This window comes from Xyrauchen texanus, chromosome 21 (genome assembly GCF_025860055.1).
Source record: "Xyrauchen texanus isolate HMW12.3.18 chromosome 21, RBS_HiC_50CHRs, whole genome shotgun sequence".
NCBI classification, from domain to species: Eukaryota; Metazoa; Chordata; class Actinopteri; order Cypriniformes; family Catostomidae; genus Xyrauchen; species Xyrauchen texanus.
Genome location: NC_068296.1, coordinates 29285263 through 29299522, shown reverse-complemented (window position 1 = coordinate 29299522; position 14260 = coordinate 29285263). Strand labels below are relative to the sequence as shown.

General features: G+C 39.0%; 1 protein-coding gene across 1 annotated transcript; it reads right to left on the bottom strand.

The window, feature by feature from the left end:
• Nucleotides 1-4085: 4085 nt before the first annotated feature.
• On the bottom strand, nt 4086-13798 carry LOC127661548 (zinc finger protein basonuclin-1-like). Its single transcript, XM_052152303.1, has 5 exons — nt 13560-13798; nt 10783-10885; nt 9957-10192; nt 7599-9367; nt 4086-6081 (listed from the first exon to the last, which is right to left on the bottom strand). Exons 1-5 carry the CDS (start codon nt 13566-13568, stop codon nt 5487-5489), a joined length of 2712 nt encoding a protein of 903 aa, XP_052008263.1. The 5' UTR covers nt 13569-13798; the 3' UTR covers nt 4086-5486.
• Between the last annotated feature and the right edge of the window lie 462 nt (nt 13799-14260).

Below are 14260 nucleotides of genomic sequence, written 5' to 3'. Positions count from 1 at the left end.
TTTAGGTTAGTGTTAAATAAAGGGACCAATAATAATAATAAACTAATACACACACACACACACACACACACACACACACACACACACACACACATGTTGTGTTTCCATGTTTTATGGGGACTTTCCATAGACATAATGGTTTTTATACTGTACAAACTTTATATTCTATCCCCTAAACCTAACCCTACCCCTAAACCTAACCCTCACAGAAAACTTTCTGCATTTTTACATTTTCAAAAAACATAATTTAGTATGATTTATAAGCTGTTTTCCTCATGGGGACCGACAAAATGTCCCCACAAGGTCAAAAATTTCGGGTTTTACTATCCTTATGGGGACATTTGGTCCCCACAAAGTGATAAATACACGCTCACACACACACGCTCACACACACACACACACACACATTCCAGGGCCAACCCCCCTAAATTGCTTTTATGGCCAACAGGACCTATAGGATCCTCAGAGTGGCTATGGTGTATTTTGCAAATGCACACTGGTATTCAAGTCATCCCAAGCAGGGTTCAAACCTGTACCTTTCTATCAGGGCTGGAATGGGAAGAGAAATCGGCCTGGGATTTTAAATAGCAACTGGCACAGAAGTTGAGTTCGCTGTCCTTTTCTGCATATCGTGGCACCGTTCTACGGTCCGTTCTGCATAGCGCGGCGTTTTAGCTTATCGCGGCTGACCCACCCTCGGTTCTCCTGATGGGCAGTCCGCCCCTGATCAGCCCCAAAGTGCGTCAGCCCACCGGGAAAATGTCCGGTATGCCAGATTACCAATCCAGCCCTGCTTTCTATATTACAGGTCTGTGCAGAATACATGCTGCCTTGTGGTTAACAGACACCAGAGTGTCATACCATGCTGGCAATAAGCACAGCCAAACACAGCAGTTACCATGATGAGCTTCATATTGAAGTAACTTTACAACATAGATGAAAATCTAAATTCAAGTGTGCAATAATTAAGTAAGTACAGTACAAAGACTCCAGTAACAGGGAAAACAAATTGTATTACATGCTTAGGTGGGGATTCAAACCTATGACTTTTAGATTTAAAGTCCAGTGCTCAATACACTGTTTTAACTATAGGTTAGGTTAGGGGCTCAGGTACACTCAGGACTTGATGTCGAAGGCGAATCCCAATTTTCATTCAAATCCAACAAAGCATTCAAAAGATAATTTTTTTATAATAATATTTAAAGTGTTAAAGAGACATACAAAGCTGGGAGTCAGAAGATTAAAAATTTAAATAAAAAAATCAATAAATACATTTTGAAATTTCTCTGGATTTTCTGAAAACGCAGAATAAGGACGCAATAATACACCAACATTTTAGCTAATATTGAATAAGCATTTTGAACACAATGTGGCGCTGTCTCCAAACTGCTCGGTATCTTCAGGGCATGATGTTGATGACGCATACACATTTTCTTTCAAATCCGACAATGTATTCGAAGGATATTGAAAAACCTGACATGACCCAAGGAATCCAGAGACACAAACTTCATGATTTTAGAACATATGGTTCAAAAGTTAGGGGCAAAAGCAACAATTTTTCACATTTATTGACCCATAGGTGGCGCTGCCTCCAATGGTCCTGACGAAGCATACCAAGTTTCGTTTCAAAAAGACAAAATGTTGCTGAGATTTAGCCTTGAATCTTATTTCACGTCGACCTTGTTAATTCACGATGCTGTAACTTTTCAACAATTGCAAAAATCAAAATGAAGTGAAGTCATATGCGGCTCGGCTCTGGCTGGAGATTACTTTGAACGATTGTTTGGGAAAATCAGACCAACAGTAAACATCATAATGCAAAATGACGGCACTGTAATGGGCGGAGCTTTAATGTAAGAAGTCCGCTGGAATCAACAGGAGGAGAGTAATCATACAAAAACGAATGATGTCTCTAGGACAAACAGTTCAAAAGATATACTCAAAAGAAAAGTGGATTTTTGACATGGTGGTTGCGCTGTAGACTATGTCCTAGAGACCTCAAATTTGGAATGGTGTCTATTTATGATTTCATCATTGTCCTATGTAGGTTCTATGAGCTGTCATAGACTTCTAGCCAGAAAAAGAAGAATAATATGGAAAATTAACGGATTCAATAGGGGATACGGGTTCTTCATGGATTGCCCCTAAAGAACTTAAACTACTTAATTTAGGGTGACTATATGTTACACATATTAATAAATAGCATGAGTTTAAAAGCAAAAAAATACTTCAGAGAGTAATTAAATGAATGAGAAATTATGTATATGGTTTAAAAGAAAGAAAGAAAAGAGAAAACCTAACCAGCCAGTTCCTTCGAATACATCTGTGATATGCTTTATTCAATGACATCCCATAAAAGATATATACCTCTGGTTGGTCTATACCCTATATCACAGAGTGATCAGACCCAATAGAGTTGTAAATTAAATGAATTGAAAGAATAGCCCAGGAGAATCTGAACATCCCATCTCCCTTTCAGGTATTAACCAAGCCCAACCCTGCCCTGCTTTTGATTTCTGGCTAGAGCTGGCATGTACCAAGAGTTTGGACTGATGTTAACACTGGTGTTTTGACTTTTATGTCCTCTGGATTATAAATTTAAACAAATGAAAGAAAGAATAGGCCTGGACTAGAGCATCCGATCTTCCAAGGCAGTCTCTGCTTTTGACTCCATTATGTATACCATGTCCTCTAGTTTGTACATTTACAGAATTGAAAGTATAGTCTTACAGCCTCTGATCTTCCCAGACAGTTTCCCATCCAAGTATTATAACTTGACTACTGGACTTGACTTGACTACTATCCAAGCCCAGTCCTGCTTAATCTTCGGGAACCAAACTAGACCTGCCATGCCCTGAATATTTTGGCTGACTGAGAAAGCCAGGGTTTTGATTTAGCTATTAATGGTATGATCTCTGGTATGTAAAACTGAACAATGCAAAGTATAGGCCTAGAGCACCTGAACTTCACAGGAAGTCTACCATCCACACACTAACCAAGCTTTGCCTCTGAAATCAGGTAAGATCTGTCATGCCCAAAGTCTTTTGGCCAATTGGGAAACCAGGGTTTAGACACTGCTATTTATAACTTCTATAATGTGTATATAAACAAAAAGTAGCCTACCTCTGCCCAGATGGTCACCCAGCGTCAGAGATGAGGTTAGAAACCCATCCAATTATAGGCTACGTAATTCAATGCACCCAATGTAGATGCCAAAAGAAGTTTTGCTGGGAAAACACTGTAAGACATTCTTTCTTGATTGCTATAAAAATAAACAGATTCTACAGCCCCAAAATCCCAAACCATTTCTTAAAGTCATAGTACAACTAAAAATGGAAATTCTCTCATCATTTACTCAGTAAGTGGCGATATGCACATAGAATGTGAACTGCCAAGAATGTGAACTTATGTTTATAAGTGGAGACTGATAGTAAAAAAGACTAATTGATCTGTTTCTCACCCACACCTCTCATATCTCTTCAGAAGATATGGATTAAACCACTGGAATCGTATGGATTACCTTCATGTGCTTTTTGGAGTTTCAAAGTTCTGGCCACCATTCACTTGCATTGTATGGACCTACAGAGCTAAAAATATTCTATTAAAAATCTTCATTTGTGTTCAAGCACAAGAAAGTCATACATCATTAAATGATGAGAGAATTTTCATTTTTGGGTGAAATATCCCTTTAAAATCTTGCAACTAAGCCATGTTTCTCAAAACTAAATATATTATTCACCTGTTTTCACATGTTCTAATTTGTTGAATATTCTTTACATAAGATATCCTCATGAAGTTCAGATTTAGCCATATTTCTGCAGTTTTCTTATGACAATATTATCTTATTAATGAGACTCCATTTCTATATGATCTCAGAACAGACATACAACCTTGACATTTTTGCATTTTGATACAAAACATCAAAATGAGTTTTAATTCAGAAATGCAAAACACGTTCATCACAGAATAAGTGAATTCAAGTTAATGAAAAAGTTAATAGGTTTGGACACAAAAATTAAATAGGAGTCAAATCAATGACCCATAAATTAAATTAGTTACAACTAGCTGAAAGTGAAATGGTGAATATTAACGATGTTTTTAAATAATTGTTTATTAACACAGACAAAAAATATTCAATAGAACATGAATAAATGGGTTAGGTATTGATCTGTATTTTAACATGGTTAATCCTGCTTATCAAAGTCAAACATTTCTGACATCATTTTAAAATTGATGCAAATCTGGAACAGTAAACAGAATGCTTTAGTTACAGCACACATATTTTTCTTTTAGGTTACAAATTATTATACAGTATACATAAAACATACAGTTAAACAGAAAGAAATGTACCATTGATGTGTGTGCTTGTGTTGGGTTTGTTGCTCTGCCAGTGTAAGACTCTTTTATGTATGTGCATAACTACAGAATGTCTTAATTTGCTTTTTCAGCCCAATGTCATTAAACCAGAACTTGCTAAAGCATCATGTGCTTCATAAAATAAAAGCAAAGCAACACCAGTGTGTATATACTGTAAGAATGTTTTCAAATGTCTTCAGAGTAGCCTGTGCTAAAGCATTCACAGGCACTATGGTGTGCAGACTGAAGTTTCTAAAACATTTGCATGTACTAGTTGCTTGTGCTGCTTCACACACCATCCTGGATTAAGAATCTTTGGTCTCCACAAGAATAACAAATTAAACAAGATAAAACATACACACAATAACTTACTGAACACAACAGCCGCTCTTAAAAGACCACATTGATTCAAATGGCTACAAAATCTTTACTGATTGCTTTGTAATAAAAACAGAACAGCAAATCAACATATTTGTATACTACAAGAAACTTCACTGCAGTAAATGATGAGGTGAGCCCTGCACCATCAGTCAAACAGTTTATTCTCCTTCAACACTCACTTTAACACTGATGCTCTCTCTCTCTCTCACTCAATCACTCACTCTCTCATGCTCGATCAATGTTCTGTCTGAAGTCCCATGCTGAAGAAAGATGTGTTCCCTCAATGAATAAGTGCAGGGATGGATATCAATACATGGCCTTTATGTGGCTTTGGATAAAGAATGGGGGGAATTCAAATATAACAGCAAGGAAAGTTTTGGTTCTGCATATGCTTTCTCATGTGTTGGACAGTGTCTTTTTCACTTCGAATAGCAATAATTATTTTATATGGAAAACTTGCCACCTCATAACCCACAATGTGAGAAACTATATGGAATATCTGTGTCTATCTTGCTCTGTAAAAGTCAATAAATACAAGGGAAGGGTCCTAAGTAGTCATTACGTTTGAGATGAAGAACATATCTGAACATGTCCTTAATGGATGTTTCTTTCCAGTTATGTACATTACACTTGAATGTGCAGTACATAGTATAAAGAGCACTTTTGAACCTTATTGGACAAGAGTGACTCTATGACTAGATTTATGAGAATATGGCTCTGTGTATATATGTGTGAGTAATATGTTTGACCTACTCCTGTTTGAGGGAGGTATTCATTGCAAGGTTACGGTGTAAATTTGGATTCTGACTGTGTCTGTTGCGGCTTCTAACAGAGGAGAATGTAGTATCACATCCTGGAACTTTGCACTTGTGAAGGAGGCGAAGGTGCACTGTTTTATAATGAGCCCTGAACGTGCCTTTGTTGCTGTAAACTTTTTGACACATATGGCAGGTGATGGGTGATGAGCTGAGAGATTGCTGGCTGAGGCACGGAGGAGATGTGGACGCATCAACACTCATTCCATCGCAACTCTCTTCACTGTCCTCTAGAGGGAGCCCTTCCTCGCTGCCCACATCGGAGTCCCATGAAGAGTGCGCACTTCCTCTGGTGCTCAGGTCTAATACGGCTTCTTCCTCCACTGCGTCCTCTACTGGCTCATCTGCTCTCTCCATTGATTTACTCATGGGGAACACAAGGCCTGTGCGGTTACTCCCTTTAAAGATGACAGACATCTGGCTCAGGGACTCTTTATGAGGGACGTCTGGATGTTCTCTGCGAAGAGAAGGTGTTCCTGAATGATCTGTGGTCAACAGCCTGTGGTGCAGATTCAGGTTTGCACTGTGTCTAGAGAATTAAAAGCAAAACAATGTTTCAAGAGGAAACCAACATACTTATTTAATACTTCATGTATGAAAACAATTTTGAAGGGATAGTTCTACAAAATTCACCCTCATTCTGTATCAAACTTGCCTGACTTTCATTATTTTGCAGAACACAAATGTAGATATTTTGAAGAATGAATGAGGTGTTTTTGTCTATACAATATAAGTCAATGGGGTCCAAAACAGTCACGCTTCAAAAAGCACACAAAGGCAGCACAAAAATAATCCACACGACTCAAGTTGTTTAGTCCGTGTCTTCTGAAGCGATACGATTGGTTAGGGTGAGAAACAGACCTTAGTCTGCCTGGCGCTCCACACACCTCCATGCACTTGACGCATGTGCCAAGCACTGTACACGAACCAGATGGAGTGTTGCCAGCTTCACGATTTTCAAGACCAGTTGGGCTATTTTGAAAATACAGAGAAAATTATGGATTTTTGAGTCTTTTTGGCAAGCATTTAAAATGTACAGTGGTGGCCAAAAGGTTGATGGTAAACACTAGAAAAGGCAATTGCAATATCTTATTGATGTATAATGATACTGCAATTAAGGACCTGGCAACCGTTCAAAATATCACTGTCTTGTAAGATTTATAGTGAAAAAGTACTTAAATTTAGCTGTTTCTTACCCAAAGGGATCATATCACTTCAGAAGACATGGATTAAACCACTCGAGTCATACAGATTACTTTTATGCTGCTTTTATGCTTTTTAGAGCTTGAAAGTTTGGACCCCATTCACTTGCATTGTATGTATATATTCACATCATATCTCCGTCAAAATATCTTTGTTTGTGTTCCACAGAAGAAAGAAAGTAAAACACGTTTAAGACAGCATGATGATGAGTAAATGATGAGAGAATTATAATTTACTCTTCCTCTAACCTTGACACTAACCCTGATGCATTAAAGGAATATTCCACGTTCAGTACAACTTAAGCTCAAGTGACAGCATTTGTAGCATAATGTATATTATCACAAAAAGTACTTTCAAACAAATCTTGAGTTACAGTGAGGAAGTGAACGGGGCCAATTTCTGAAAGGTTTAAAAGAGAAATGTGAAGCTTATAATTTTATTATTTTGTTAAAACTCATGTTTTATTTGAGCTGTAAAGTTGTTTATATTGTTGTTTTAGGATTTGGGTTTACAGCGTCAAGTCATCATGGCAACGAAGTTGTAAAATTGCCAATAATGATTTAATCACACTAAAATCATGTTAACATGCATACAGTTTATGTCTTGTGGCTATACTTTTGAAATAGTGAGTATTGTAACATATTCGGATTGCCCCCGTACAATTTCATTGAATGACCCAGAATTTAGTTTTTAAAAGGAGGGAGTACACATTTTTTTTGTGGTAACCAATATTATGCCACAAATGTTGTTGATTGAGCTTAACTTGCATTGAACCCGGAATATTCCTTTAACACAATATATGTTCTGGCATATTTAAAAATGTCCCTCAACCCTAACTCTTACCGGTCCCTGCTGCGACGGGAGGGAAACGCAGCATTGCAGCCGTCCACAGTGCACATGTGCATCTCCTTCAAGTGCACGTTCCGATAATGCATTTTTACACTATAAGCGTTTTTGAAAGTCTTATTGCAGATCTCACATGGGTGGGACGCATCTTCTATATCATCTGTGCACATGGTCTCTGGGTCACTGCAGCCATCTACACAGTTTTCACTGTTGCTTGTGATGTTTCTGTGCAATGCTAAATTTGTCAATCTGTGCCCTCTCTCTTCACAATTGTGACCACAGGGTTGGTCTGGTCGTGAACTGCATGGGGGCTCAGATTCTGGGGACCCCCGTTCTTTCTCACCAGACCATTCATTCTCCTTCTGTTTGGTGTTATAGCGAGAAGGAGAAGACTGCGAGAGGATATGACTGATCTCCAGCTCTGTGTTAAGCAAGTTGTGGCTCAATTGATTACGAACGTCACAGTCCACAGGTTCTCCAGGCGTTACACGCCCCATGCTGATGACATCACACCTTTCTGTGTCAGTACAGGGGCTGAGGGGTGGCATCTCCTCCACTGTTGCCAACTCATCTTTCTCGATCTTGATGGGCATGCTGGACTTTCTAGACTTCTTCTTGGGCACCGGCTCCGAGCTGGTCTCCACGTTACTGGCATTGATGGGAACAGAGGAGGACAGCAGTGGGAGAGAGGGCAGGCTGCCAGGGGTATGAGCCAGTTCCGCTGGAGTCACCAGGCTTCTGTAAAAAGGAAGTACAGGCTGAACGGTCTTTAGATTAGGAAAGAGGATTCCAGTCTGACTCATGCTTGAGAAAGAGCTGTGCAGCTTTGGCTCGGAGTTGCGGATGATGAAACTCGAGATGGTCCTGCTTTCCGGGACAGATCCGAACTCCCTCTTTTCATCGTCACCATCATCCTCTTGCCTCGGGCTCAGACCGCCCCGGAGGTCCCTGTCCCGATTATTGCGGTTCATCGGCATGTGCAGCCGTGGATTTGGATTAGCACTGTGCCTGTTCCGACTGCGCAAGGAGCTGAACACCATGTTGCAGCCTTCAATGGTGCACTTGTGTTTGATCTTCAGATGAACAGCATTATAATGTATCTTCAACGTGCCTTTGTCGTAAAAGGTTTTCTCACAGGCACTGCAGAACACACGACCCTTCTTCATGCTTCCGCTCCTCTCTGAACACCTCATCCTGTTCTCAGGGGACATCTGTGTGATTTCAGAGGTGATGGAGGGCGTACAGGGGGTGGAGGGAGAGGAGTCTCCACTCACGTTAAACTCTTCTGCTTCTATCTTTGTAGATTCTGCGTCCAGCATTACCTCTGCCCTCACAGGCCCCATGTTGAACGGAGCAGTGCTGCTGAGGCTTCCTTCTGACGGCTCATGCCTCGTTTGTGCCTCATGGCAGCTGGAATCACTACAGGAGCTCAGCAACGGCACTGGAACAGAATTCAGCAGTTGCATTGGAAGCATGAGGGCCATACTGTTCACTAGAGTCTCAAAATGATGCCCGTTACTACAGCTGGGTGATTCTGCTTTCGCCGGCAGTCGCACAGAACGCTGCATGCTGCTTTCGATGAAGCTGCGGATGTCAGAATTGGTTCGAGTACTTGGAACAACAACTGCCTGTCCTTCCTTATCCTGCAGAGCCATCAGCTCCACAATGGACTTTGTCTCTCCAAAACGCAGAAACTGCTGCAGCGTAACAATCTCCTCTTCGAAAGTCATTATGGCCCAGCGGTCCAATACCTTACCGGCCACATCCTACACACATACACAAGGAATACCGTTTGCATTATGAATTTTAAACCTACAAATTTCATGCACTTGGACCCTAAAATACTCCATAACTTCTGACAGACTGACACTGTTACTACCTAACAAGTCATCCATAGATATAATGCATGTAGACTTGAGAGGTCTAATTACTGCAGCAGATTTATTCATTCTAGAGAGTAATTTTTCTTCATTTAGATGATGCGGGTTTCCCTGACGGAATGGGAGGGGAGGGGAGAGATCAGAGGGGAGTCGGGCAAGTCTTTCAGTCCGCCTGTAATTACTCTTGAGTGCCAGCAGGCTTTGAAAGTCACGAAGCAGCTTCATGTTGTAACCAGAATACATTTTTCATCATACAGCATTCATCTGGAGGTCTGAAGAGGCTTTAACTTTAAATTCTCCACCAGAGGAACCTGAATACTTGATAAGCAAATAGAGCTAAGAAATATTGGTGGCTCACCGCTTGATTTTTGAGGAACAAAGTGACAAAACTCTAATTACACATCTCAGATTTACGTATGTAGGGTTTAACTGGAACACAAATCAGTCAAGTGAATGGAGGTGATCGGCATCTCACCTGCAGGACATAACCGCGAATATAGTCCTGTAATGTCCAGTCCAGTGCGTTAAGAATCTGAATGACCTCCTCCTGCTTAAGAACACTGAAAAGTCGATCCAGAAGGATCTTTAGACGTACTGGGATTGCCTGGGTCCCATAAAGCATCAGACTACAGATGTCAAACACCACGTTGGAGTGAACGATCTCCACCTGACTCCCCTGGTACATGTGATGAACTTTCAGTTTACTTAAAGCTGCAATTCAGCAAAACAGACAAATCAATATTTTGCAGTTTTGGGTTTAAGTGTGCAGATCGATTATCAAAATGTAATGAGAATGCTGACATCAAGTTTTTACATTGCGTTAGGGTTAGTAAAATAAAACAATTTGTAAAATGTAAATTATCATCATCTATAAACATCTATAAGGTTCCATTTGTTAACATTAGTTAATGCATTAGATATCAGGACCTAACAATGAACAATGAAAAATTATACATTTTTGTTAATGTTAGTTAATAATATTACAATTGTTCGTTGTCAGTTCATGTTAGTACATAGTGCATTAACTAATGTTAACATATACAACTTTTGATTTTACAAATGTATTATTACTAAATTAACAGTAACCAAGATTAATAAATGCTTTAAAGTATTGTTCATTTTTAATTCATGTTAATGTTGTTAACTAATGTTAACAAAAGGAACCTTACTGTAAAGTCTTAAAGGAACAAAAATGATTTTGGGAGTCAAAACTGGCCATTAGTAAGCTGAATTACTAATTTAAGTCACATAGATTTAATTCGCAATTACAATGTTAATATTGTACTAAATGTAAAACTCACCGTGGGCAACCCAGCCATGTCTGCAGTGCTCACAGAGTCGCCGCCTCAGTTTACCTGGTATGAAACAGTCACAGTTGCAATTCACCACCGTACAGCAAATAGCCTGTTTAAACACACACAACAATATCATTCAAGAAGTGCTCAAATACACATTTAGATGTTACACACTGTCGTCTGTGCCACATATCGATCGATACCTTTACAGGAACGCAAAGATCCTAATGTTATATGCACTGTTTTTGTCATGCTTTCAATTTTCATGTGAAGTTCCCTAATTACTAGAAAACACTTCAGAACTGGCTCCATACTCATACACACACAGATACTGTATATACAAATGCAAAGAAATAAATAAAAAAAGTTTTACGATTTGAACATTTGAAATGCAAAATGAAGATATATTTCAGATTCTCTACTATTTCTAGATCACCTATCAAATAAGTCATTTGACATTGGCCATGTTAACTTCTTTGTACTGACGGTCAGATTTCCTTGCTTCCATTGAAGCACACAAGATGCTCTTTGGAACATTATCGAATCATGCTGGATAACATGATCATTGGATTCTGTTCATGCCGTTATTAGAGCAAAAGAGATGACTTACACCAAATACTAAAACCTTCTCAAAATCATGTACATTTTTGAATTCAGCTTTTCACTAAAAGAATTTCAATAATAAAATGTGACTTTTCACTTTTACATAGTATACTTAAAAATGTTGTGTCTGATTAGAAAAGAATGCAAAAAATTTACACTTTCAATAGTGGTCTCAGATTTTTAGACCTCAGTACATAAACTCCACTGTACACTTCTTGTACACGCTCTGTACACACATTCACAGCTCTAGCTGCTGAGGTTCATTCAGGTTTTGTGTAATTTCACCTTATTAAAGAAACTTTAGTCTTAAAAATGTATATAATGTCATTAGGATCCACAGAACAATAATAATAATAATAATAATAATAAAAGTACATCATCCACAGTTCAAATTTACATTACGATAAAACAAGATATAAGGCCCAGCTCTATTACTGCCTGTAGTCCTGTTATTGTTTTTGACCGGAAAGCACTATGCCACTCTCTGATGAGAAAGAACTGATAATGGACATATACCTATAAACCTTTCAATGAATGTACATTATGAGAGTCATTGCACAGTAAGTCATCAGTCGAAATAATCCATCAAATAGTTTTTTCAAAAATGATTTTGTGTACATTTTTTAATATTTTTTTTTAAATGTATAATAATGGGATATTACATTTGATACACATTTTTTTTTAGAAGGGTTCATTCATGGTTAATTGCAAAAAAAAGCCAACTGATTTATTTGTGAAAGCACATCTGATTTCATGCAGAAGGACAAAAATTGAGACCTTCAAATGAAAGCAGAATTTCCATCACACAAACATGAAATACAGTTAAACTAGCGTACTAAATAAATCACACACGGCATTAGATTCAAACATGGTATTTAATATTTTCACAAGCAGTAAAATAATAAAGTTTCATGGCTGATGCTACGACTGTCTACACAATTTTTAATAGATTTTCATCTTTTACAAATAATGATATTTCTAAAAAAACATATAACTTCAAAATACAAGTAATTGTATCCTATGAAATGTATGAATATTGCATTTGTACATACGTTTTATAAATTGATTTTAAATAAATGACTTCACAGTGTAAAATGTAAAGTTTACAAGTAAAATATTAACTGATACGTTTAAATGTCACAGAATATCAGACAGATATTGTGTGCAGAACAAGTTTGTTGTTCCACAAAGACCACAAAGTTTAAGACAAAATTGTCAAGTTAGCATGTGTGATTATTAGCAGAGAAAAAAGCAGCCGTAGAATTACCTGTAACAGTTTCACTCGGACAGATCACAGCACAGGCCTGTATCACCAAACAGCGGTGACAGATCAACAAAAGCTTAATGAACGCTGCATACAAACACACACACACACGCACGCACACAAATCTTTCACGCCCCAAGGCCATTTACGCCCGCCCAGAAATGGGGTCTTAGTCCCACTACAGCACTCAAACTCATCAGAGTTTGAACAAAGAGCAAACGAAAAGAAGACCTCTTAAAACGGCCAGGAAGTCAAATTACTTTCGAGAAATTTAAGTAACAAATTTGTCTCCTGTTGTCTGTGTCTGCCAAATATCCCATTCACATAAGTCTTCCATTTATTCTGAATGTGTGTTAAGAGTTCAGTGGAAATGCTGATAGATTGAAATGAGTGTTTTTAATATTACATTTGTTTATTCTATACACACACTTACCCAGCTTGGCTAGTTGTTGCATTATGGCTGTGACAAGAACATTACTCTTGTCTAGAATTACATTCCAGAAGGCAACCAACTAAAACACACACACACACACACACCCACACACACACACACACACACACACACACACACACACACACACACACACACACACGCACACGCACACACGCACACACACACACACACATTTTAACTCTACAAAAAAGTTTCTCCTGAAAGATCTAGTAAGCAAATCACTGAATCTATATAAAACTATATTTACTTCATTTTCATTATTCATAGTAATGAGAACAGTTATGACCAACACACAAAAAGCTGTCAATTCAGTTGTCAGTTCCCCACAAACATGCACACACCCCACAGAGAAGCAAACTAACTGCAACAATTCTCTAAATAACTCACAATCCACATCCTTTGTTCTTGATTAATTTTTGTAGAGCCACTAAAAGGAAAGAAACACAACAGAAAACTTCTCACCTCAGACATGTTGATCAGACGACTGAAGTTTGCAGCGTTTCTGAGCAGTTTGCCATTCCAACAGCTCCTGTCTGTACAAGTTCTACTGCGCGAGATCCATCACTCAACCACACAACGCAACACACACTTTCTCCTGCTGCTCTGAGTGCACAGGCCCGTGCGAGTGTGTGAGTGCGCTCTGTAGCGTCCAGGATGAGTGTGCTGAAAGTGGGCGCTGGAAGTGGAATGAGACCCTCCCACTCGCCGTACTCTCTGCCTCTCACCTTAGGAGATCACTCACACACACACACACACACACACACACACACACACACACACACACACACACACCCCTCCCCCACTGGGTGGCGGGCCAGTCTCCTCACAGCTGGCTGGATGAGGCCATGACATGCGTCTCTCACACAGATTTGATCAAAAGGAATCACAAAGGCTGGAGGCTCCTAATGCAGTCAGTCAGGAGAGATGCTGAACCTGAACACACTCTCTCCAGCAGTTTGAGTAATGCATGAAATCAATGCAGCCCAGCACAAGACACACTCCAGCACAGTGTGTGTATGTGTGTGTGCGCTTTAACAGCCCTGATCAATCTCAGAACGAAGCCTTTTGCTCGCCAGAATGTTTTTGTAGCGGTGATTCTGATGGTCTTCTTCAAATCCTGAAAAAAAAAACACACAAAGCTTTTATAAGATAATAACCTAACA

Coding starts and splice junctions, on each gene's coding strand:
- LOC127661548 (XM_052152303.1), bottom strand. Junction 10,193..10,782: donor ACATGGCTGGGTTGCCCACG/GTGAGTTTTACA, acceptor GCTGAATTGCAG/CTTTAAGTAAACTGAAAGTT. Junction 6,082..7,598: donor TCCCGTCGCAGCAGGGACCG/GTAAGAGTTAGG, acceptor TTAATTCTCTAG/ACACAGTGCAAACCTGAATC.